Here is a 25721-nt window from a genome sequence, read left to right as displayed (position 1 = left end):
CTGTTGTCACTGCTGAAATGCATTACTCACCACTGTGGTAACATCCACTGTTTGGTCTCCGGAAACATTCGGCAAGTGTCAATGAATGTCAACAGGTGCTATTTTTTCTGCATGGAGCAGTTCCATTCCACACCTTTGCTTCATACGCACTCCCACATCAGATGCCATTCTGTCAGACTGCTCTTCTGCTGCCATCTGTCACAGGGCAATAACATATAACAGAATACCAGCAGAAAGGTTCAATCTCTACTGCCATACCACCACCATCTGCCTCTGATGACGTGGGTCAGCATAATGAAATAGGAGGCATTACTTTTGGAGCAGCTCTCATAAGTAAGTAACAATACCCATGAAGGCTGTAGAAGTCCAAAGCCACGATGGAAATGCTGAGAGTAGTTCCAAGCATGTACATGTGGAAACAGTGGCACAGGGCCAGCACTGAATCCAAGAGACGCCGCTCTCACAGCAAAGCAAATTCTTTAATAGGCACAATTCAAAACCAGAGGAATAAACAGTTTTAGTACAAATAGCTGACCAGTTCATGCATGGAGGAGGGATCCCCTTGATGAGGAAAAGTAGTAGTACCCTTGAGACCTAAAACCACTGGATAAAACTGAAAAAAATGCTTGTACTGAGTATTACCAAAGACTCCTACACACACCCGAGGCATGAGCACAAAGGAAGAGCTTGTTTTTCTGTAAGGAGATGAGAAGACCTGGCACACTGCTGGTAACTGCAGTGTGCAAGTTGGATCTCCTGTGGAAAGTAAGTCAGGGATTCTAAATTTTTCTCCTCTTAAGTGTTGAAAAAGAGGGGAAGAAGAGCAGAGAGAACAGCATCTGAGCCATGTAGCCCCATTGCCATGAGCAGAGGGGCCATGATGCTGGAGCACTGAGTGCAGTGCCCAAATCTTGAGGTGTGGCTGAGCTTCTTCTGAGCTGGCCCTACTGGTCATAGCCCCAGGGCCTATGGCCCTGCATGAGGTGAGATTCCCAGACCCACGGGCTTACAGAACAGCCGTTTTACAGAAGGTGGGGAGGAAAGCATAGTAGACTTGGTGTTTATCTGGATGGCTCTTATTCATCCTCTATCTTTCTGCCCCTCTCTGCCCTATCTCATCACTCTAGGGTATCCCAAAATGCCCCCAAACTGACAACTCCTCTCATCCACTGCATCTCAGATGGATCACCCTGGCTTCAACAGATGACACGCTGGAGAGGCACTGGTGTTTTTTGTGTGGCTTGCCTTGCCTGCAGCAGCAACTGTGAGCTGCTTCTGAAGGTTAACAAATAACCTAATTTTGAACCTAGTTACAGATACATGTGGAATTACTAGTATCTATTGAATCCACGGATAAAATCAGAAGATTTTTGGATGCTCTGAAATTAAAGCTTTGAGGATAAAAGCACTCCATTCTGCACATTTATTGCTTATTTCTCATAGAGAATGCAAAGCAATTGTCAAGAGAATAGAACACATAGAATAAATATACTGTAGACTTTAATTTATTCTCAGAGTTTACTGATGCCACAAAACCACAAACAGCAACAGACCCTTTGTGTGAATTAAAGCTTATATTATGTTACAACCATCAGTTCACAATGCATAGTTTTGAGGCCTGATTCATTATGGCGTAATGCCAATGTTATAAATGGCATAATGCCAATGTTATAAATGGCATTTACATTAGAGTAACATTAGAAGGATGCTTGGATGAATCTGACTTTTTAATGTCTTAATAGTTTGTTTTTAACTATCAGCCTTATTACCTGTTGGACAAGTAACAGCTGAATGTAGCTTTCAGTGTCATGACTCTACTAGAACAAATGTACTGCGGGTCTTCTACAGCTATCTAAGGAATGGACAGTGACTGTGGGCTAAGAATTGGAATATGTTATAAAATAGAAGTGTTGAATAATATATTTGGAAGGAGTTAATCTTTTTATTTGTGCACTGATCTGTCACATGAAAACTCAACTGTGTGATAGTTCTGTGGGATGTAAATATGGCATACCTAGGAAATCGATGTGTATGTCTCTACTGGCAAGCTGGTGTCCTTCATGTTGTACTCTGAAGTCATATTTTTTGATGGTTACCCAAAAGGCATATGCCCACCTAAATCAAGTCAAGGGGCATCCCAGCAGGGAAGGCAGAGCCTTTTTGGAGGTACACTGTTTTTGCATTTCCTGCAGTACCAAAATATTATGTCTGAAATACCCATGCAAATCCATATGTCTTGGACTGAAGAGCAAAAGGCTCTCCTGACACGGACAGCAAAGAAGTGCAGAGGAAACCAGTGTGAGCTGTCCTTAAGGTAGCTGCCTTTTGGTTTGCAACACTGATCAAGTTTCTTGTAACTGACTAAAGTACAGTGTTACTGACATAAGCAATCTGCTATTGACTGAAGTCCTTTCAGATTTTATTGTCTTTTTTCTTATTCTGATGCAAAGTATACAATGCAAATAGAAGAATCTCGACCTTGCTAATGCGAGGAATGCAGGAGTGGTTTCCATTCATTGTTCCCAGGTTAGTACATAACTTACTGCAGGATTAACTTGTAAGAAAAGTAAAAAGTATTATTTTTTATTTAAGAAATAACATCCCAAGTACATTCTGCAATCTTAGATTTCTTTATATTTCCATATTAATTAAAGCAAACAAATATAAAGTGCCAGCACATCGCTTGCCAACATCATGATCTGCTGGTGAAGATGTAGGTCACTGATCACCTCTCTAAATCTCGTACTTGAGGACTTTGCCCATGGAAATGCACACTGACCTATTAGCCGGGAGCAAAAGTGACTGAGTTCTCTTTACAAAGAGACAGAGTTCTTTCAGACGTAACTGTTGCAGTCATGATTGAAAATGTGGGAAAATATAAGACCATAAGTTAATAACATGTTTCTATATATGTATAACCCATAAAGGAACTGAAAGCAGTCTGTTTAAACATTGCGAAGTTAATTGGAACTCTGTTGTTTTGCTAGAACCAATTCCTGCAGGTATGTAGTGTAGTATACCTTGAATTTCAAGGAAGATTCAAGGAAGATTAAGTGATTCTGCTTTGTTTTAGAATTTCTTTTAAATAATATTTTATAAGAACCATAGAAATACAACCATTACCAATCAAACTAATATGTATTTTTGGAACATATTCAACTTGTGTCTTAATCTTGGATTTCAACCTTTTTCCTGGTTTATTAAACAAATTAAAAAACAGTCTCTAACCATCAGAGAAGGCACAAATGAAAAATACTTCTTTAGACTCTTCTTTATATTTTTAGTACATAAAATGAGAAATTGTCATCAGACTGAGAAATCTTCATCCATTCATTTAGGCTGTCAATCAGTCCATTTTTTGGTTAGGAAAAGAAAACCATTAACAAAATACATACATATCTAATGTGTTTTTTTGTTGTTTGTTTGTTTTCCTGGCATTTTATGTGTGTGTATGTGTTCTTATTTTTGTTCTTTCTTTTTTCCTATGGAATCAGTCCACCTTCACTACTGTGGTATCAGAGTGCCTTCCTGAAGTTAGTGTGAGTAGTATTACATTTAACCTTGTTTATAGAATCACTTTGTTATATTCCTTTTTAAAAATATTTTAAATAGCTTGGAGCCTACAATTTGATTCTGAAATGTAATAAAATATTTGACAGTGGATTTAGCTTTCTCATACTTTTCCCTGCCAAACTCTGTTTTTTTTTAAATAAACTTTCAGTCAGAAGTTAAGGGCTTAGTTCTCTCCCTTGGTTATATCTATCCATGCAGTTGTTTTCACCTCAAAAATTTATGAGAAAGATTTTACCCTTAGGATTCCAGTTTAATAAGAAAAATGTTACTGCTACATAACAATAGTTTGGGTGATATTATAGAAGCCAAGAAAGCCGAAAAAAAGTGAGAGATTTCTGCATGACCTTGAGCAGCACACATACCCAGTTTATGGTTTCTATTGTGTTGGTTCAAAGTTTGTGCACAAAAAACGAAGCTGTTTTTTCCCAGTCTGTTCAGTACGTCTAACACGTGACTGCTTGTAGCCATACAACCTTGGGCTATGTTCTCGTGGCATCTTAATGGTGTCACACCTGCTCAATGCCTCAGTGTGAAACTTCCACAGAAAGTGACAGTTTGGGAGGAAGTAACCCTGGGGTTGCTGGCAGACTCTTCCCATCCCCAGCAGAGCAGTAGGAGCAATGCAGACGGGACAAGGACCAAGGACTTGCTGGTGCCTTGCCTTCTGCTCAGTTGTTATGCTGTTGTGTGGCCATTATTTCAGCCTACGTTGTCATATGCTCGCCAGTTAAATCCTCACAGCCACTCACCCAGGGAAGCCCTTATTCACAGCATCCTCTCCTGATGTGCAGCAGGGTATCAATGGTCGCACTGGGCAGCTGTGGTGTTTTGGAATGAATGTGGCAGTGCTCAGCAAGCAGGGACAGTGACATTTTGGGACAGGCCTGACGTCTGCCTTGCAGTCCTTGTGCTGAAGACTTATCAGCAAGTTCCTGTACCTGGCCTTGAGCACTGGAATCAGAATGGATCTTGGGTATGTTCAAGGCTGTCTTTGGGAAAGTCACAGGAGTGATCTTGTCTGTGAAGCTGGCCCAGCTACGCAAGGCCCAAGCATATTCTGTCCTCTTCTGTTATTTTCTTATGCCTTGTGGTAGTCCCTGCTTCTGGCCAGTGATGACACGACATATAATATTTTCCTGTCTGGTACTGACATATGGTGGACATCAGCCTGTTGTGATGTTTCTCATGCATGTTCAGTAAATCCCCCTTAAACTCCCTATGAAATAAAAGTAGCCTACGCAGTATTTCTGAATTATAGTGAATCAAGTTCTGTTCTGCAGTTTTGTGGATGTAAGTGATTACCCTGGTGTGATGGACAAACTTTAGCTTAATAGGGGAAGACTGTGAGAAGGGACATTTTCCGTAGGAAACATGAATATAAATTATATGAGGAAAATTTGGAACTTCTCTGATATGTCATATAAGAAGTTCCATAAGCTTTTTGAACCCAATTCATGAGAGGGAAGAGAGCATGAATTTCAGAAAAATTGCATAATATTTGGTACAATATTACCACATGACACTTTTGGCCTGAAGTGATCTTGTGATTTTGTACTTCAGATTACCCATGGTCTTTCTCAAGAAATCTAATTAGACTTCAAAGATCTTCCCACTAATGTAGATGAACTCTATAAGTGCAACAACAGGAATTACCTCAGAACCTTGAGAGAGGAGAAATATAAATACTTCAAGGAAAAAAAATACAAGAAAAAAGCTTTTAGGATAATATTGACCATGAGCCAAAACATGCCCTCATCTATGTGTATGCTACTCCCACTGAAGCTAAGGGGATTTGTAGATGCCTCAGAGAAGGTATGTGGTCACTCTCTTTAGATGGCAAAACACTTCCGTGGACAGATGGGAAATATGTATTCATAAATCAATGTATGCTATAAATTTCACTGTATTGAATTTCCTAATACAGCTGTTTCTTCAGTGAAGAAGATCTGTCTGCTTTGTAAAGGAGTTTGAAAAAGGCAGCTTTTCATTCCCAGCAGATTCTTAGTAAATGATTGCTACCAGTGTCATTTATCACTTGCACACAGTAGGCCTCTTGAGGTAAATGCAAGTAATAAGGAAAGAAGGACAATGTATTTCTGAGGAATGGCCAGGCTCCACATTTACCGCAGACTCACAGATCTATTCAGGTTGGAAGGGACCTTGCAAAGTATCAAGTCCAAACTGTTGCTCAAAGGAGGATCAACACTCTATTGCATTGGATCGCTCAGGACATTGTCCATCCGGATTTTGAACACACTGAAGGAGATGGGCACTACAGCCTTTCTGAGCAACCTCTTCCAATACTTAATTACCTGTGGGAAGTATTTGATGGACAGTGGGCATATTTATTAGAACATGCTCGAGTAATCCCTGGAGTGTCCTTGGAGGCCTGAGGCGAGGGTTGCAAGGTCAAACATCTACGCCTCCAGGTTGTGCTTTACAGGACTGCTAACCACTATCTAATTGCAAGAATGCGTATGTGATGATATCCGCTGTCCAATTAGCAGTGTTGTAGCATGAGATGCCTACCTGATGCTCTATAAATGTAGTCAAATTGCAATAAGTTAGCACTACGCAATAACCATATTGGTACAGCGGGTGACTTCGACGTGCGCGTTGAGACAATTACCCTCAGAATGAACATTTTTCCTTATATCCAGCCTCAACTTCTTATTTCAAATTATGTCTATGGTCTCACCCTGCACCACGGAGAAAAGCCTGAGTGCCTTCTTGATAACCTCCCCATAGGCTCTGGTAGACTGCTTTTCAGCCCCCCAAAGCCTCTCCTTCTCTGAGGGAGTCCAGCTCCCTCAGCCTCTCCTTGCTAGGCAAGTGATAAGCCCCAATCATCTCGGTGGCCCTTTGCTGAACTTGCTCCATGTTATCAGTCTTTATTGTATTGAGGCCCCCAAATTGGATGCACTATCTAGATGTGGTCTGATGAGTGCCAATAGAGACAATGGCCTCCATCTTTTTACTAACTACACTTGTGTTAGTGCAGCCCAGGATGCCCTGGCTCACAGCTGACTCAATTCCAGCTTGAATCCACCAGGAATCCCAGTCCCTTTCCAGCAGAGCTGCTCTCCAACCAGGCAGACCCCAGCCTGGATCAGAGCAAGGGGTCAGCCGGCCCCAGGTGCAGGACTTGGCTGCATCCTTGCTGAAATTCACGAGGTTCCTGTTGGCCCATTCCTCCATCCTGTCAAGATGTCCACCTTAATCCAAATATTCACTCAATGTGGAAAAACCTTAGAGATTCATCCTGTGGAAAATATCTTAATAGATTTCTGTCTTACTTTCAGAGCTATCCTAATAGTCTTGTCATGTTTTTAAATTTTCCACTTGGTGAGATTCAGCAAATGTAAGAATACATTTAGATCTCTGCTGTGCCAAAAGGAATCTCTGCCAAAATTTTTAAGTTCAGAACTTTAGACTTTGAACAAAGCCTAGGGGTAAAATCATGATTTCCCACCCCAGAAGACCATCTTTAAGGTAATAGTCACTATAGCAGAAGACATCATAATCTTTGTCATAACTGTTTTCAGAGGCACCCTTGTTTCTGTCTCATTTTAGTTTTGTTTTAGTTATAATCCTTTACTTTGTTATAGTGATGCCTAATTAAAAATTCAGCTTGTAATTCTGGGCACCTACCAAATGACCTGGTTATCAGATGGTATCATTGACAGCAGGACAGACTAGGGACTACATATAAAAGCTTCATCGTCTGTGTGACTTGGGCATACTGCCACAACTCTGACCCACAATCTTTGAAACCTCCTCAGATTTCTAGGCCCTAAGTTACCCAACCACCAAATTAGGTGGTTTTTTTTCGTCCTAAAAAATATTTTTTTCCGAAGTTCTAATGATAAGAAGGTATAAAGACCAAAGGAGGCAGAAATAATTCATAGGAAACAAGGCTCAGACAATGCAAGAACTGTGTTGAGAAGCTCAGGGAATAGATAGGTAGCAGATTTGCTGAGTAACTGTTGGGGTGCTGCAGTGCTTCAGGTACCTTCCCTACTATGGGAGCTGTAGACTAGACGGAAAATTGAAAATGAAGTAGTCGGCAGCACTAGGAGCTGAAGATACAGATCTGTTATAGAAAAAATATAAATTTTATGGTCTGTTCAGTTATAAATTTTATTGTCTCATTAAATAAATATTTGTTTCCACGTCCTTCACATAACTCTGTAGATTACAGGACTAATTCAATATCCCCTTTACAAAATCTTCCCTTTTCTAGGGCCCTCTATATACAGCCAAGACACTAACTAGCTAATCAAGTAGCCAGGCAAGAGCATTCAAGGATAACAACCCACCAGGGAAGAATTTGGGGTGGGATGAGTGGGAGGAGGCCACCCAGCCACAGGTATAAAGCCAGAGGCCAGGGGCAAGATGCCTTATTCCTTTAGGGCTGGTTCTAGCATGGAGTAAGGAGGAGCCTGGAAGTAAATAGCTAGATGCACTTTTTTGTTCCTTTGTTCTAGTAGAGAGATAGGAATGGAAAAGATTGGTAACTGTGTTTTTATGCCTTTTATTTTGTGCATGCAGTCAGAGATGCTAATAGAAGAAAACTGGCAAAAGGGTCTCCTTCAGGAGTTCCTCTCATGGCTATTCAGAAAGATGAAAGGAAGAAAGAACTCTGTAAGTTTTTTCTCTTGTGAGGAGAGAGAGAATTATCAGTGTTTCCCCTGGGGGGAAACTACCACTGGTGTGTATGGCTGTCATGGTAGGATAGCTGACCTAAAGGAAAAGTAGGCCAATGGAGATGCTTGTCGAGGACACCTTGCATTGCTGAACAGTTTAGTCTTTGTAAAAGTAACCTGCTTGTGTGGAGAGCTAGGCTGACAGAAAAGATAACCAGGAGTATAATACTAATAAGTGAAAGGAGACATTACTACAGTAACAGGCGTCTCCCAGCAAAATTATGTGCTCTCTCCTAATGAGGGTGTTGTTCAGTGAGTGGGATGCCCTTCAAGAGCAGATGAGAGGGAAGGTACTCTTATCCTGCATGACAAACATACAGTCTGCTGACTTGGTGCAAAGCTGATAACTTCAGAAGCAATGGATAGCATGTAGCTATTCAGGTAAGCATCAACCATATAGAAAAGAGTGGAGTTCTGGAATCTAGAGGGAATTTTCTCTGAACCATGTGCTGCATCCTCTACAGGACTGGAGAGCAAAGTAGGAAGGTAGAGTTGTAATGGTAGGAGGGTGTTACTTGGAGGCTTGATTCACTTGAACGGAGCTACTAACAAACTAAGCAGAAGCTACAAAGAAAAGCAATTGCTGCAAGGGACACCTCAAAAGGATTCAAATCTCAAGAAAAACTCTTTTTATGAGCCCTAATTAAAAACTTTTCAGGTTTGCTGAACTTCAGGAGTAGCTACGCTACTATAGCTTCACTATAAATTTTAAATCCAGTAAAACTGCAATAATACAGGTGTTGCAAGCTTACAAAAATTATAATATCTTTGCCAGAGCTTGCTCAAGAAAAGCAGCTTCCTTATCTCAGTAGTTCAAAAGGATGTTGCAGACTTCACTTTGTTGGCAAGCACCTGTGTTGGCCTAGAAAAGCCGCAGTAACAGGGCCATAATCAAGGAAGGAGTAAAATCTGGCAAGATAAAAGCACATGAATTCCATGTGAACTAGATCACCATATGCATCAAATACTGTAAATGATAGCAATTACGCACAGTAACACACTTTCCTTCAAGATACTGAGTTACATTGACAGCCATTTGATAAACTTTCATTTTTTTCACAGAATAGCAATGTTTGAGTACATTTTCTATTAACGCACATGAAGAAATGCCGGCTAACTAGGTGAGCAGAATTCCTGGATAGTACAGTGACTTCTACATTGCATTATTTTCAGGTAGATAGATAATTTTTCAGTGAGTGAAAAGAGTATAAACAGAAAATGTAATAATATGACAGTTGCATAAACACTTTGTGATCCAGGAGGAAACATCATCTCAAATAAGCTTCGTATGTTCTGTCTCACGAAACAGGTTCTGTAAGATACCAGGTTTTTAGTTTTTTTTTTTTTTTAATAAGAGAGACAACGCATTAAGAAAGCAATGTTTGTAATGTGTAATACCTGATATCAAACAGGAGCTTAAGGAGCTGATATTCAAGGATGCTCAACGTGTTCACTTCTAACACGTTCTTCAACTGAACTGCAAGGATCCAGCAATTTCATGGTACTGAACTTCAGATAAAAGACTTGAAACAACATCTGACATGTTATATTTTCTTTCTTTTGACCTAACGATTCCTTTCTTGTTTGAAACCAAGACCTCACTCTCACAGTAATGACATTTTTTTTCTTATTTATAATATCATGACTATGACCCAAGAATCCACTGTGCAGGGTGGTGTGTTTGTCTTCCATGATTTAAGTGTATTGTGAGGGACAGTAGCCAAAAAAGATAAACAGGAAAGTGCAAAGACTCAAGGAGATGAATATTGGGGAACACTTCAAGTCATGATTTCAACATGATAGCAGCATAGCCACCAAGAGAATCTTGGATAAGCATAGGAAATCTTAAAGGAAGATCCTGCTCTACATGAGAAAGTATGGGAGCAATCCCATTTAAAAAGTATGTCTGTGAGACTGTATCTGGATCTATATTGTCTGATCTAGCAGGTTACTCAGAGATGAGTTTCTTGATACTGAAGAAAAGCTATTTGGATGGAATATGCAGACATAAAGATACACATGAAAAAAATACAAGTAATACCGGAATGGTGGCACTTAAAATGAACTGTCTTTACTGTCTTTAGGTTTTATGTGTTGCTTATACCTCACAGAAGATGTGAGGGTGTCAGATTTAAAGGTTATACCTAGAGAGAGGGTCCCTGCAAGTATTCAAGGACTGGCAAGCTCACCAAGGAATAGATCTGACTCCCTAACACTGGAAAGAAGAGGAATATGACCACATCTGACCAAGCTGGGAGGTGCTCTGTTTACCTTTGCTGTGCAGACTTGGACTTGCTCCTGTCTGCCCAAAGACAAAAAAAAGTTCTTCTGAAGATAAATCAGCTGTTCACTGATGAAGCCTTCTGATTCAGTGCCTCTGATTTTCAAGGAAAGCATAATTTCAGATGGCACAATTTTGAGGGAAATATGGGAAGTACTTATTTTTGCTGTTTTTTTTTTTTTTTTTTTTTTGGCACAGGAGCCCAGCCACAAATGCAGAATGACTGAAGGAAAGAAGACAACCAAAAGCTGTAGAGAGTAACTTGTAGAAGTCATTAAAAGTCCTGTTTTGTCTAAAGCAGGGTAAAGCAAGTGTTTGTCTAAAAATGCCACATAAAAGTTATCCCTTGACTTGTTCCCTTTCCATTGCAGTTAAATCACATACCTTAAGGGTGTGGTGAAAGACTAAAAAACATCAGAAGAGGATGTGAGGGAAAGGCTTCCTGTGAGCAGTTTTGGGAGCACAGGAATCCCAGTCGGGAACAGGTCCTGTGCTCTCCAGATTGCTGAGGCATAAACAGAGGCTTAGGATGAAACGTTGGTTAGGGGCTCAAAAAGGGAACTTGGCAAGCTGCAAAGCTGGAAAAAGTACATCATGTGCCCTGATTTCAATAAGCACAATGTGATGTAACTTGGCAATGTTATGTTTTTTGGTTAATCGTTTAGTTTTATCAGCTTGCACGCACATCGTCTTATTAAACAGTAACTTTTCTTCATTAATCATCAAGTTCAAGGCCAAGAAAACAGCTAGAGGTCATATTATGCTTGGGCTTAGCAGATGATGAATGATTTGTGAGAAGGAACGTTGCTTTCTGTCACCCGCCACTGTTTCCTTGAGTAAAGGGTCAGGAGATGATAGTTGGGCCACTAGAACTAATAAATCAGACTTGCAGCCTATGCCTACCCAAGCAGAATATAAGCATCAAGCCCATGAACTGCACTGAAGACACCTGTGCCCCAAACACAGCTCCAGGCCGTCTGGGTTTCTGTAAAGCTAGATTTTCTGTTTAATTCATATGATACATTTAAACTATGTGGTTTCAAGCCCAAGGTAGCAGGAGTGTGTTTCCAAAGTTCTTCTCTTTGTTGTAGACCTGGAAGGAGAACAAACCAACCATTTTTCAGATTAACTTCTCGCTAATTGAAATCAGCCCGTTAACAAAGCTTTTATTTGTTATTCTGACAATTGCCTTCTGGCTGTCATCATGCATATTCAGATCTTCCCTCAAACCACTGTGCTGAGCAGGTAACTTACATGCAGCAGCCCCTAACGCTGAACTTTTGTCCCCTCCATCCTCTCTGTATATCAGGTCAAATTCTGCACCCACCACAATGGGAATCATGCAGGGAGAGAAATTCTGTAATAGTGTGCACCTACATGACTGGTGTCAAAAAAGTGGCTGAAAGAAGGATCTCTTTCCTCCTCCGGTTTTAGAGGCTGTAACTTAGGTTTCTTTCCTCTTTGGAGAGCTTGAGCGGCAAGCCTTTTTCTGGTCAATGGTATCTGCAATAAAATAGCAGTTGCATTACATTACAGTCAAATTAGAGAACCACAGTGCCCTCACGGACAACTTCATGGGCACAAATGGAAACTGGCTAAATATGATTCTGTTAGTGTCAAAACCCTACAGCTACCTGGACATTTTAAGGGATACAGGCATGTTTTCAGGATTTCAGGACACAGGAAGGATGGAAGGCTTCATATAGATCACTTACCATCATTCCACAACACAGAGGGTAGGCATAGACTTGGTGCCAGTCTGTCAGAGTCTTAAGGTTAGTGTTACCACTGACTTTGAGATTGTATATCAAGCGGCAAAAAGCAGCCTTGTGTCTGTAGCTCAAGCTGCTTGAACTGTGTGCCTGATCCAGGATGTTTACTCAGAAGTGCTGACAACATTAACGTTCCCTCTATAAAGAGCTGTTGTGGAAAATGTGTTTTTCTCTGTGGGAGTGGTTGCACGTGCTTGCACTGTGTGTTAGTGAATGCTTACATATCTTCTGCCTCTGCAAAAGGAAATTCCTTTGCCTCTGTCTCATCAGGCTTATACTGTGTTTACCTTCCTTGCTTTGTCAGAAAAAGCAACAAAGATGCACACACTGCCATTGTGATTATTTCTTTCTTTCTAGGTTTGCTGTACATCTTTTCCCAGTTTTTTTCTGTTGTATTTTTCTAGTCTACTGTTAAGGCCTGGACACTATGTGGCTTAATGACTGGGTCTACATCAGTCATCATTTGATTCTACCTCTTTCCTACCCCCAGAGAAAAACCTGGATCTTCCTAGGAGCATGAACTTCCCTTCATGTGATAGAAGTCCATCAGTTTACCAGTGATTTCTATGAGAAATGTGATGGTGTTGTGCAGAGTATACACGATTACCAATTCTGCAAGAGAACAGAGGTGTCCCAATTTACTGATGCATTTTCACCAGGTCTCATAAAGCAACATGGGCTTGCAGCGAGTGGCATAGACAACGCATCTGCAAGACACTGACCCATTTGAAGGACGGGAGCTCCTCTGCTACCAAAGCAGAGCAAAGCAGGACACTGTAACTACTTATTAATAGAGAGATTACATTTCTGTAGGAAGTATTTTCTTGTCCCCATCCTGAATGCGCATTTATCTGTTTGCCTACATCTGAAAAACAAGGTATTCTTTTTATTTAGCTTGAATTCTCCTGACATGGTATTATACCATTTAAAGTACAATATAATCACGTCTTCTTTGTGGACATATTTGCACACCTTGCTGAAAACACGTTACTTTTTAAAATAAGGGAGTCTCTCTTCCTTAACTTACCACAGATATCCTAGGCATTAAAAATATGAAAATTCCATACAGATTAAATATCGATTTTATTTTTTTAGAGAGCAAGTACAATGATGTTGCATTAAAATAATGCTATGTCATAGTTGTTACAGCTCTGATAGAAAAATAAACATCTCAATATACTACAGTGTCAACTCATTAATAAATATCAAAATAGAAGTTAGTAGTCAACTGAAATTAATAAACAGTTATAAAAGTATACTATTTTAAATAATAAAATATTCAGTATATTTCCATACAAACAAAAGTAGTGATTTAAAAGTGTCATTTAAAATAGAAGATGGACAGTAAAGAAGTTACAGATATAATTAAACTGTCTTCCCTTACTAGCATTCTCTATGCATAAAATCTAGAGAAACGTTATTCATCTGTATATGATTTTTTACACAAGGTAGTATATGTTAAATAGAAAGCTAAAAACTGTAGTATTATTAAAAGTTGTCACATAATTGCTAAATAAGACACTTTGAAGCAGTAGTAGGTAAAAGTGAAGATGTTAGCACAGTGAATTCTTCTAAAACAAATGCCTTCCTAAATGAATCTTTCATCTCTCAGCCTCACCCTTCAAAATACAAACAACTCAAACACAACATAGGTATTGTGATGAAAAGTTAGGATTTGAGTAGAAGCTGTTGTTTTAACAAAAGTCACAATTGAAAATATTTTAATAAGTAGAAAAGTAATCAAAGAGAAAATGCAATCCAGAGCAGCATTTCTAAAACTTAAGAATCAACTAATTTTGGGTTTTTTTTCATAACTTTTTAAAAATTGTTCTTTCCCAGATCAACATTCTGAGCTGGCTTGCACTCAGTGAAATCCCACATTCACAGTAGCTACTTCTAAACCCTTTTTTCCTCTCCATGAATTTCAGTTGTCTGTAATATCCATGAGATGTCTGTGCATCGAGCAGCGTCAAGATTACCATGGCAAAGTAGTGTCGTTCTTAATGCTGCTCCATTCCTGTTTACCAAATAGATCTTGCACCTCTATTTTGAAGGGACAGCAAGAACACAGGCAACACATTTCATCCACAGAGCAGAGTAGGTGCCACACAGCACTCTTTCAGCATTAATGTATTTATGAGAAGTGCCCTAGCTACATCACTGAAGGCTGGCAGTGCAGATCCTGGGGCTGGGGAGAACAGATGCCCAAGGACTTCCCAGAAATCTCAAGGAGGGCTGCAGCACCTGCATTTACAGTACCTTGCTAGGTTGTATGCAAGCAGTTTTTGATGAGTAAAGATGCAAACAGGCTGCAGTGTTGATGATTGTGGACTGCACGTCATGCATCTTCAAATTGTGGCCATTAGGACAACCTCCTTTGAAAAGGCCTCCTGCCCTGACATATGGAGCAATATGGTTCCGGAGCACTGTCGCTGTTGAGATGCCATGAGGAACAGCAGGGCGCAATGGGTCTGCTTGGGATGCCTACTGCAAAAGCAGTAGGGCCCCTGCATCCCTCTGTCCTGGGCATCACTGTGCCTTATGGCCAACCCCAGGAGTAAGGGATGCTTGAAGCTGCTTCACGCCCCACAGTTTGTGCCGCACGTGCATTTAAGTATGCACACTAAGCAGAAAACAAATGTGTGATCAGACTGGGAAAATATTCTTTTCCGCTGTGGTCTGAAGAATACTTTACATAGCAGGTTTTTATGACATCATAGAAAGGAAAAAATAAATCCAGTTGGTTTTAATGGCTAAAATGTAAACTATGCCCACGCAGATGTCCTTCCTTTTTAAGGTCCATTCGCAACATTGCTTGTGAACATAAGGGAATTTCAGCTAGTCACAATGAAAATTTCTCACATACCATGTGCACATTTTCTGGATGAAACAGCTATTTTCCCACACACATCTATAGTGGTGTTATTAACACGCTCATGATGCTTGGAAAGTAATCAGTGCACAGCATTTTTTCATCTCTCTCAGAGCCTCAGAAAACAAATCTGAAGATGCGCGTTTTAATTGCATGAATGTGCCATTTCTGAAATGTTACATAGTTAATAAACCAAAGGTAAAAATAATGTGGAATTAGAATTGACCTTTTTTATCATTTACAGTTCTGCTGTGAAGAGCCATGAAGATGCTCTGTTTCTAGGAGAAGATCTAGAATCAACCCTGCAAACCAGCAGTGAGGTGCCACAGTATGTGTAAGCATACTATTAGGTATAGGCATGTGGTCAAAACAGTTGGCCTTTTTGTTTTTCCAAGCAGGCTGGTATAAAAAGTTTATTTCAAAAGTTTAAAATGTGCTGTGCTGAGGATAGATATTTTCCCCATATTATTACAAGCATCTTTGATGCACAGTACTTTGAAAATTAATCTGAACTAATTTCTCTGTGATATCTCCCATACTAAGCACTATAAGAAGCACAGTCCTTCTGTGACTGCTGAGGAAATTCCTTGTGAATTACAGGCTGCTTTCTCATTTAAGGTCATGTGCTGAGGGAACACAGCTCCCTAAATAGTGAGGCTTTTGTTGGTCTATTCATCTCCTGCAGCAGCTCTTCTGAAAAACATGGTCAAAGGCAGAGGGAAACAAGCACTGAGTAAAGCCAGAGTTTCTCATGGATAGATTCCATCCTCAGAAACAAAGCCTCCTCCCAAGGATCCTGCTCTGTGTAGGCTCCCCATGGGCCTTCTAAAAGCCTTGACCTGTCACATTAGCAACAGCTTATTCTTTTTACCAGCTCCCTCTACAATACAGCAAAGCAATGAGCGAGATGCAAGAAAAGCCTTTTTAAAAAAAATTTTTTTTTCTTTTTCTTTCTTTTTTTTTTTTTAAACTTAAGACAGCAAGTAGCCAACACTGCAGTTTGTCCTGCAAGCCTGCTCTGTTTGAGCAGAGCATATCACACACTCAGGCAGATGCCTGATAAAGACATACTGGCTGCACCCCTGCACAGGCAGCACTGCAGTGCCATCCAAGGGCTACAGGAGAAAAGTGGCAGCAATGGGATGTGTCTGGATGATGGATGTTACATATCTTTCTTCCACAAAGACACCAGCTTCATTGTTCCCTATCCAAATTTAGCTTCCCCTAACAGTGAAAAAATAAATTCTGGAGAAAAAAACAACAGCTTCACTTCAGGAAGTGGCTTAAGGGCTGTTAGGAGAAACACATTTTGATGAATCTTTTCTGTTCAGAAAATTGTATCATATTGTTAAGGAACATAATCATAGCTTTTGTTATACACACAGGTATTCTCCAGTTAGGTTTTATTTCTTTATTTTGTTTCACTAAGTGAAATGGATGACCAGGGGCTTTTTTCCTACTCACAAATACTGTGACAAGGACAATAGTAAGTAAACCTTAATAGGTTTTTTATCTTAATCCCACTGAAACCAAGGTTTGAGTCTGGTAATTTACATGGAAAGAAAATGCACTTTAAAATGGAAAGTTCAAGGTATTCCTGATATGCTACAGAATAATTCTTGAGTCAGAATGAGCCTGTAGATAAGATATTACGATGAAGCTACGTAAAATCAAGGTCAGTGTAAGGCAACCGCCTTTCCTTTAAATGAGACACTTTTACCTGAATGGTGGGAAGCTAAGGGACTACTCTGAGGGTTGCTTTAGAAACAATTAAGAGGCCAGTTTACAACCTTTTTTTTTTTGTTTGCATGATCCAAAATATTCCTTGTGAACACTCCCATAACAATTATTTGTTCTGCATCCTGCCCTCCTTTCACCTGTGGGAATTTACAGAAGAAATATTGAATAGGAAATACTACTATATACTAAGTGCTACCAAATTTCATGTAAAGCGGTCCTGCTTTGTTTCTGTAACTCTTAGCTAAGGCAATTACAGATCAATATTTAGTACCAGTAATTAAAACTATTAAAATGACACACTGCATAATGTCCTATGAGATTATTCTTTTCTTTTTTTCACCACCAAGATTTTAGTGCATATTTCACAGACACGGATCACAATTTCTTAGGATCTTGGCAACATAACGTAAGTAAACCAGCATGCTGGTTGACTCTGCCCATTACTGTATAGCAGTAACACGCTCTCTACCACTACAACCAGTTTCAAGGGTGAGAAAATGCTTCTGCTTGAACTTCTAGCTCAAATTCTGCTTCCAGGTGAGCTTACATTGGTCCCACTGTGTTTAGAAGAGTTTTGCCCATTTCTGAAGGCAGAATTTGGTCCTACATCTATGAAATCAGTTAATATGTTCTCTTGAGAAAATGAATTCTATGTTCCTCCCCTTCTTTCAAACTGCAGATTCTTTGTCACATCAAGCCGGACACATTTCTCAATGCACAGCAACAAAAATTGAAGTGGTAAAGCATGGAATGAGAAAAACAAATCCTGTCAACTAATTACAAAGAAAAAAGAGCACGTGTGTAAAATCAGACTCATGTCTGACATACAAAAGGAACAAGCCCTTACTTGGCAAAACACTGACACGCAGCTAGCAGACCAAACACATCTCTGGTGCAGTTTATCTGATTGGAGCTGATGCTGCTGACTCCAAAGGCGCAGCCAGCGGGCAGTGGTTACAGGGCAGGTGGTGCTGGTGGACAGAGGAACTCATCTTCTGCAGCCGCCCAGTTTTTCGAATATCTTAATATTCACATAAAAGCTTTACATTGAAAAAAGCAAAAAAGCTAAAAAGTACTCCTTGTCAGGTATAAATTATCTTTAAGTGACATATCACATAACAAACTATATATATATTTGTCTGTGTGTGTGCGTATGTGTGTGTGTCTACACACACCCTGGTAACTAAGCACTCATTTAATCCAGTCATTTTTATTAAGTAACAAGGAAAAGCTGAGAGGCTAAAGCAGACAAATCAGTAGAATTTAGTCAGCTGAGAGAACTATAAAAGTACCATTTACTCTATTTAAGAGCATTTGAATATTTTCACCTATTGCTATAATATACAGCAATGTTAATATTTCAGTCACAGTTTTTGTCCATTCCCACAGAGCACATCAGTACTAGCTACAAGTAGAGCGAGATCAGTGCTTTGTCAGACCTGTTCATATCTACATTCTATGCCAGAACTAAATAAATTAGAATACATTAAAGTGCTACATCAACACTAATGTTCCTGAACAGTAGTCACGCACATTTTCTTTAAAAATAAACAAAATAAAAAAAAAAATACAGCAGCTATAGTTTCAGACATAGTCACATTATGTGAATATGCTTACATGTCACGTTGTTACAGTATCCAACAAAACGCATGACACAAACAGCAACAGTGGTAACTTTTAAAAAGTAGAGAATGATGGAAATAGACATTTGCAGAAAACACACTGTCTTCAGAATTCACACTTGAAAGTTTCATTTAATCGTAACTTGCTGATGTCGATATTTATTTCCTCTGGTTTGTCACGTCTGTATGTTACTGTTCTTGTACAAACAGTAGGCAAAAACATCTTTTCCTTGAAGGAGAAGATACAATTTTTATCAACAATTAGCTAACTTTTATGTGCAAGAAATAAATTACTGAATACGATGGCTCTGAAATCAATTACCTTCTTTGTTGCAGAAACTCTGTAATCAGCTGAAGATTTAACTTTATTGCTATTTCCCTGCAGAATTATCTGCCTGATGATAAGTACAACAAGCAACCCAATCAGAAATGTAACTATAAAGATTATGGAAAACACTCTAAAGTAGCTTCGTCCAGAGAAACATTCTGCAATGAAAGGAAAACACAAGTGTAAAGCCTAACGTACAGAAAAAGCACATCCCTAAAGCACATTTGCATTTACCACTGCATCTTAATGGAGCATTAATGTAACACAAGCCTGATAAACATTAAGGGAAAATAGCTCATGTTGCCATACGCAAACATTTAAAGCAAAGAACATCAAGAACTCTGATTAAGACCAAGCATAGAAAAATGCTCAAATATAATCCCTTTAATCCACAGAAGTAAGACTAAGGCTTCACTGCATTAGCCACCATAAATTCCCTGCAAACCAAGGAGTTTATTGCTGAAAGAGAAGATGAATTGTTAGAGATGTTCAGGGCCAAGACAGTTTCATTTTTATGAGATTACAGCACAGATCGCTGGCGAAATATGAAAGAAAACAGAGTTTCTTGATTCCTTGTGCACTATTCCCTTCACTGGCCAACGCTCTCATACAGTAGGCTTTCTTCTAATTAAAAAGGTCATGAGAAAAGCATTCTCAATTAGTTTTCCCATTCATAAAAGCCTTTAGGAGAAAAAGACATACAAAAATGTGACGTGACAAAAGGTAACCATCGACGTCCATTTTTGATGCAGTGTGGACTAATTAAGCTTAATGATATTTTATTAAAAAAAAAACTATTCTTCCAAGGTCCTCAAGACTACAGCGTTTTTGTACTTGCAAGGAGTTTTTAAACATTACTGACAGTGAAGTAAGCACTCTATTTCATCCTTCTTCATTTCTGGTAATGTCAAACAATGTAAACATATCCGATGTAATAAAACATACAAATGTCACAACGGACTTTTATAAATATTTCTTTAAGCGTGGCTCAGGCAGGATTCATTATTATTAGATGTGACTTCTCAAGGAAATGGGAAATCTATTTAGCAATGCTTGCCAATTACATTTCATGTTACTATTTATCTTTTACTTTCCCTGAAGCTAGGAGTAATTTCTTTTTTCCTGCTTTCCTTCTTTCTTACTGTAATAACATTGACACACTTTTGAAAGGCATTGTAACAGTGATGATTTCAAACATTAATCTGGACAGATTTTCAACTCTCATCAAAATTATCTGGAAAATATCACATACCTGAAGTTTGGTCAATGTAATGCAATAGGTAAGCACATGAGGTTTTACACTGGTCAAGTTTAGCTTGAGATGCATTGTTAGAATGATGGCACTGAACACAATTCCTGTAAGAGAAATGTAATTAAAACCCTATGTCTTTCTCTGCACTCTCCTCACAGAGATCCTATTAACAAGCTGACGTATCATGTTTTCCTGTTGTTAGTAAAAACATTGCGACATTTATTTTTTTCTGAAATGCGATGCCTTCCTCAGCATTTTATCCCTGTGACACTTCTTAAGGCTGACCACTCAGAATTAGTAAGTAAAACATCTGTTTGGTTTCAAGCCCCCTTCATCTGGCGCCTGCTCTGCATTTTCTGGTGTGTTCCACAGGGGTCGTGCACCATCTCTTCCACTGTCAGCCTTGTGTTCATTCTTAGTCTTCCTTATCAGTCATTCTCATTGGGAAACATGCTGTGATTGTTAAGAACTATTCTGATGCTTTGTTAGGAAAAAAACCATAAGTTTTCAGTGCTGGGCAGCTTATATGGGTCATCAGCATGGTGGGAGGCAGCATGGCAGTCTCACTATTTTCACTTGATAGGTTTGCAGAGGATGGACATCACAAGTGATACTGGAAAAGTCCTGACTCTTTTTTAAATGAAGGTATGCCATCTTCTGAATGTATTAAAGGTGCACACGTTTCACAGTGACTTTGAACAAGCCTAAGCCAGCAAGGCTAACTGCATTTTATCTACCGAATCTCTTAGCATTCACCTTTCCAGATACAGCCCAACTTGTCTCCCCAGTGCATTCACCACCTGATCTATATTACAAATGAGTACAAATAATCAACAATTCTGTTTCTACTGCATTTCCCTTCCCACCTAAAGGCTGTTCTGTCACCTTTTTGTCCACAGTAGGATGTGAGATGATATTTGTGTCATGTTACAGGAGGGCAAGAAGAACCATGCTCGCGGACAGGGTTTCATTTACTCTGCCTTAAAAACCACGGTGACAGTGCATGGGTACTGCTCTTGTTCACTCCTCCTCCCTTCAGACTGGAGAAACAAGGAGTGTGCGGAGACAAGTCCGGGAAATATTACTGGACTTAGTGACATTCAAGAGAAGGACTGACTGTCCACTTTTAAAACTCCAAAATTATGGGCTTTGTTCTCTACTTAGAAGATTTTACATGAAGAACTGTCCCTTAATATATACAAAAAAACTATGCTCATAGGACATATCACCTATGACTTCCCAAAGCAGAAAGATTGGTGAACACAGATACGGACATTCAGCTGTTTTGTTAGTGTGAACCCCCCAACTACACAGGAAGAAGACTTGAGTAGGAATTGTTTCAAGTTTCTGTAATCTAAATATCGAAGGAAAATACCACATGACACACATAGCCAAGAAGAAGTATTTCTCCTTGCTTCAACACTGTAGAGTTAAACATAAAGTGTAGCACAAGAAACATACCAGTTTTCTTCACAAGCTTTGTTACAAGCAGGGCAGTATTCACACAAACGGCCAAAACTTCTTGGGTCGGTGCACTCACATTTTCCACATACACAATTTCCTCTTCCACTGCAAATCTGGCCCTTTGAATTCAGGCACTGCTTTGCTGATTGTAATGAACACTGGCAACGGTCACCTTCCCAGTCAGCAAAGCATTTACATTTACCAGCTTCACATTCACCATTACCTAAAACATCAGATAACCTTGAGTCAAATATTTTTATGAAAACACAGAAAGTTGATTTTTATATGCATACATTTGTATTGCAGGTGCCTTCCATTAAACACCTAATGTAGTCCTTGGACTGCTGATAAGCTTCTAAAGTTAACAATTAGGCTGAAATTATCACCATGATAGGTATTTATTGCTGCTGTTTGTTGCTAATTTGAGCAAAAGCTGCTACCTTGGTCTTGTCCAAAAATATTTTACCACAGTTTTCCTTGTTGCCTTGGATCAAAGCAGCAGAGATTAAAAATTACACAACTTCCAGGAAAACAGTCTTCAAGCAAACTAAACAAACTCCTCTGTAGCAATAAAGCATTCAGCTCAAATAAATTGCAAAATTTTGAGAGGAAGGAGTATCAAGTTCATATGTTCAAGCCAGTTCTTTTCATTTTCTTTTGAGAAGCATACATTACAACAACGTTTTTCTGCCTTTGGAAGGGACAGACAACTGAGCAGTTGAGGTGGATATGCTGCATTTATGAACAGTGGGTTGTGTAATATGAACTTAAAATGCACACCCTCAAGGACTCAGGGGCTACAGAGAACCTCTGGTGGTTTTATAATCTTCCAGGAAAAGCACTGGGAGCTTTAGGGCAAAATCCAGACATTTTTCTCATTGTGGTACATTTCGGCAGGTGTACAATTGATGTGCTGGTAATGTTTAGCCACAGTTTTACAGCATGGGAAAACACCTTTAGGAAATATAGAAACAGAAACCACATAAAGCACTTGCAGCTCTAGTAAATCTTATGAGACTTCCTCAGCCACGCCTCAGCAGTACCTAGACTTCACATGCACTGTGATGGGCTTTCTTGTGCTCCAAGGACCCACAGAGCAGCTGCAGGGAGACAGTCTCATCTAACCACAGGGGATCCCCTAAGGGTTGGGGGGATATTGGCAGTGGGACCAAAGTATAGGCTGCCCCTTTTTCTGCCTGGACTCTGTGCTGTAAAATATCCCACTAAGGGGCACACACACAGCCATGGTCCCATGTTGCATGCTGTCCTTGAGCCAGAGACTCCATCAACTTGAGAATCTCCAACACCTCTTAGACAAAGATCTCCCTGTTTCCTCTTCCACTGCATCTCAGGCTTTGGGACCTTGCAAATTGGAAAGGTCTGCTTAGGTTAAGAAAAACTATATTCCTAGACTTTGCCGGGGTTAGAGAAGAAGATGGAGAACATGAACCATAATTCTCTATGGTGGAATGAATCATAACATCAAAGAATTGTTTGAGTTGGAAGTGACTCTTAAAGGTCACCTAGTCCAGTTGCCTGCAATGAACAAGGACATCTACAACTCGATCCGGTTGCTCAGAGATCCCTCCAGCCTGACCTTGAATATCTCCAGGGTTGGGTCTTCCACCACCTCTCTGGGCAACCTGTTTCAGTGTCTCACCACTCTTATCATAAAAAAAACTTTTTTTCATATGTCCAGTTTAAATCTCCCCTCTTTCAGTAGAAACCATCTCTCCTTGTCTTGTCGCAAGAGACTCTGATAGAAGTCTGTCCCCTTCTTTCTTATATCCCTCCTTTAGATACAGAAAGGCCACTATCAGGTCTCCCCACAGCCTTCTCTTCCCCAGGCTGATCTGCCCCAGCTCTCTCAGCCTGTCCTCACAGTGGAGGTGTTCTACCCCTTGGATCATTTTTGTGGCCCTCCTCTGAATGCACTCCTACAGATCCGTGTCTCTCCTGTATTGAGGACTCCACATCTGGATGCAGAACTCCAGGTGAGGTCTCACCAGCACAGAGCAGAGGAGCAGGATTACCTCCCCTGACCTGCTGACCATGCTCCCTTTGATGCATTCCAGGATATGGTTGGCTTTCTGGGCTGTGAGGGCACATTGCTGGCTCATGGACGCTGCCATCCACCAGTGTTCCTAAGTCCTTTTTGGCAGGGATGTCCTGTATCCTTATATCCTCCAGCTTGTATCAGTTGCTGCAATCCAGGTGTAAGACCTTAAACGTGGCTTTCTTGAACCTCACGAGGTTCACCTGGGCCCACTGCTCAAGCCTGTCTAGGTCTCTCTAGATAGTTTCTCATCCCTCAGGCGTGTCAACCACATCACACAGCTTGGTGTCATCTGCAAACTTGTTGAGGGTGCACTTGATCCCACTGTCAATGTCACTGATGAAGATATTAAAGAGCACCGGTCCCAGTACTGACCCCTGAGAGACACAACTCATCTCTGATCTCCATTTGGACATTGAGCCATTGGCCACTACTCTCTGGGGAGTATCTGGGAATTCTTTGTCCATTGAACAGCCCACTTGTACAATCCAGATTTTCAATTTGGAGAGAAGGATGTTATGGGGGACTGCGTCAAAAGCCTTACTGAAGTTCAGATAGATGACATCAGTGGCCTTTCCCTTGTCCATTGATGCAGTTACACCATCATAGAAGGCTACTAGGTTGGTCAAGCAGGACTTGGTGAAGCAATGCTAGTTGTTCCGTATCAACTCCCTGCCTTCCATGTGCCGTAGCATAGCTTCCAGGAGGATCTGCTCCATGATCTTCCTCAGCACAGAGGTGAGGCTGACAGGTTGATAGTTCCCCGCGATGCCTTTCTAACCTTCTTAAAAATGGGTGTGACATCACCTTTCTCCAGTCACCAGGTACTTCACCTGACTGCCATGACTTTTCAAATATAATTGACGGTGGCTTGGCAACACATCAGCCAATGCCTCACTCAGTACAGAGTGAAATGAAAGGATGCAGAACAGCAGCACAGGTTTTAAAATACATTAAATACTACTTCTGAGGGGAAAAAAATATAGTCCAGTAGAGATAATGATACTGATTAAAACCTATTTTCCTTTACAACATTAACTTAAATGTACATGTTTTTTTACTTAGCTCATATGCAGTTTGCATTTGTATGATTTTTCCAAAAACATAAAGTAGGCCACAAAACAAAAAGAGGATTTCTATCAGCTCTCCCTGATTATGTTTTACTCACTCTCCTCTACCTGGAGCAGGTGTTCTGAAAAGTGTTTGCATATTATATCAGTATTAGAAACCAAGCATCACTGTATCTCTGACAAGATTGATTTAGGGTGTTAGAAATTCAGAACCACATCTAGATGTTATGGCTCCTTCTATTCTCTCAGTATCTCATATATATCTCCTAATTTTGCACACACAATTCTTGTACTTGACAGCCTTATATCATTGTTTTCAGCTGCATAATGTATGCAAGTTTCTGAAAACAAAGCACAAGAAAAGAAAAAAAAGCACAGACTTAAATTCTGCAGCTTACCAGAACATAAGTTTCCCTGGTGATACGGGCAAGAAAAATCATCCATTTGACAGTATTTGCCATATACTCTGCCTAGCTTGTTCTTGTAGCAGAAACATTTTCCATCTATGCAATCTCCTTGGCCACTGCAGATGGGCTGGTCCTGGTGTTGCCTGCATTCCTCAGAAGGAAATGTCTCTCTGCTGCGGCTACAACTCCTGTCACTGCAATGGGGCTGTTTGCCATCAGGAAACATTTCATCAACCCACACTCTCTTGTGCTTTGCGCTGTCTTCATTCTGACAGGCACAGCTTTTCTGTACATTAATAATGGTGGTTTCATTGAAACCAATAGGCTTAAGTATTGCATATTTTCTTCCCCCGGTTGTATCACATCCTTTCATTGTGATTGATACATTGAAAAGTACCTAGGAAAAACAAAAACATATTTTACACTTTTATTCCCTATAAGTTACTTACAATTTTTAACACACAAATAAAGCAGAATCTCACATTATGTGAATGTGCAGTAGCTGGTAATAGTACATAGTGGCCATCTGTGAAATATACTAGCAAACATAAGCATCACAAATACAATTAAACGCTAAC

At 40.0% G+C, this 25721-nt stretch overlaps 1 protein-coding gene across 6 annotated transcripts in view; it reads right to left on the bottom strand.

Annotated features, from left to right (window-relative positions):
- ITGB8 (integrin subunit beta 8) overlaps nucleotides 9539-25721 on the bottom strand; it is a 53389-nt gene continuing 37206 nt past the window's right edge. For 2 of the 6 annotated variants that reach the window (XM_021386843.1, XM_021386841.1), the window contains exons 10-15: nucleotides 25135-25540; nucleotides 21608-21833; nucleotides 20147-20250; nucleotides 18889-19052; nucleotides 11938-12063; nucleotides 9539-11653 (exon numbers count right to left, since the gene is read on the bottom strand). In XM_021386843.1, the coding sequence (XP_021242518.1) occupies nucleotides 11600-11653; nucleotides 11938-12063; nucleotides 18889-19052; nucleotides 20147-20250; nucleotides 21608-21833; nucleotides 25135-25540 (1080 nt within the window). In that variant the 3' untranslated portion in view covers nucleotides 9539-11599. Of the gene's footprint in view, nucleotides 11654-11698; nucleotides 12064-13396; nucleotides 18796-18888; nucleotides 19053-20146; nucleotides 20251-21607; nucleotides 21834-25134; nucleotides 25541-25721 lie in introns of those variants that run through there. The other 4 variants (XR_002435121.1, XR_002435122.1, XM_021386842.1 and 1 more) reach the window with 4 other exon arrangements.

This window comes from Numida meleagris, chromosome 2 (assembly GCF_002078875.1).
Source record: "Numida meleagris isolate 19003 breed g44 Domestic line chromosome 2, NumMel1.0, whole genome shotgun sequence".
NCBI lineage: Eukaryota > Metazoa > Chordata > Aves > Galliformes > Numididae > Numida > Numida meleagris.
This window is presented reverse-complemented; position numbering and strand designations above follow the sequence as displayed.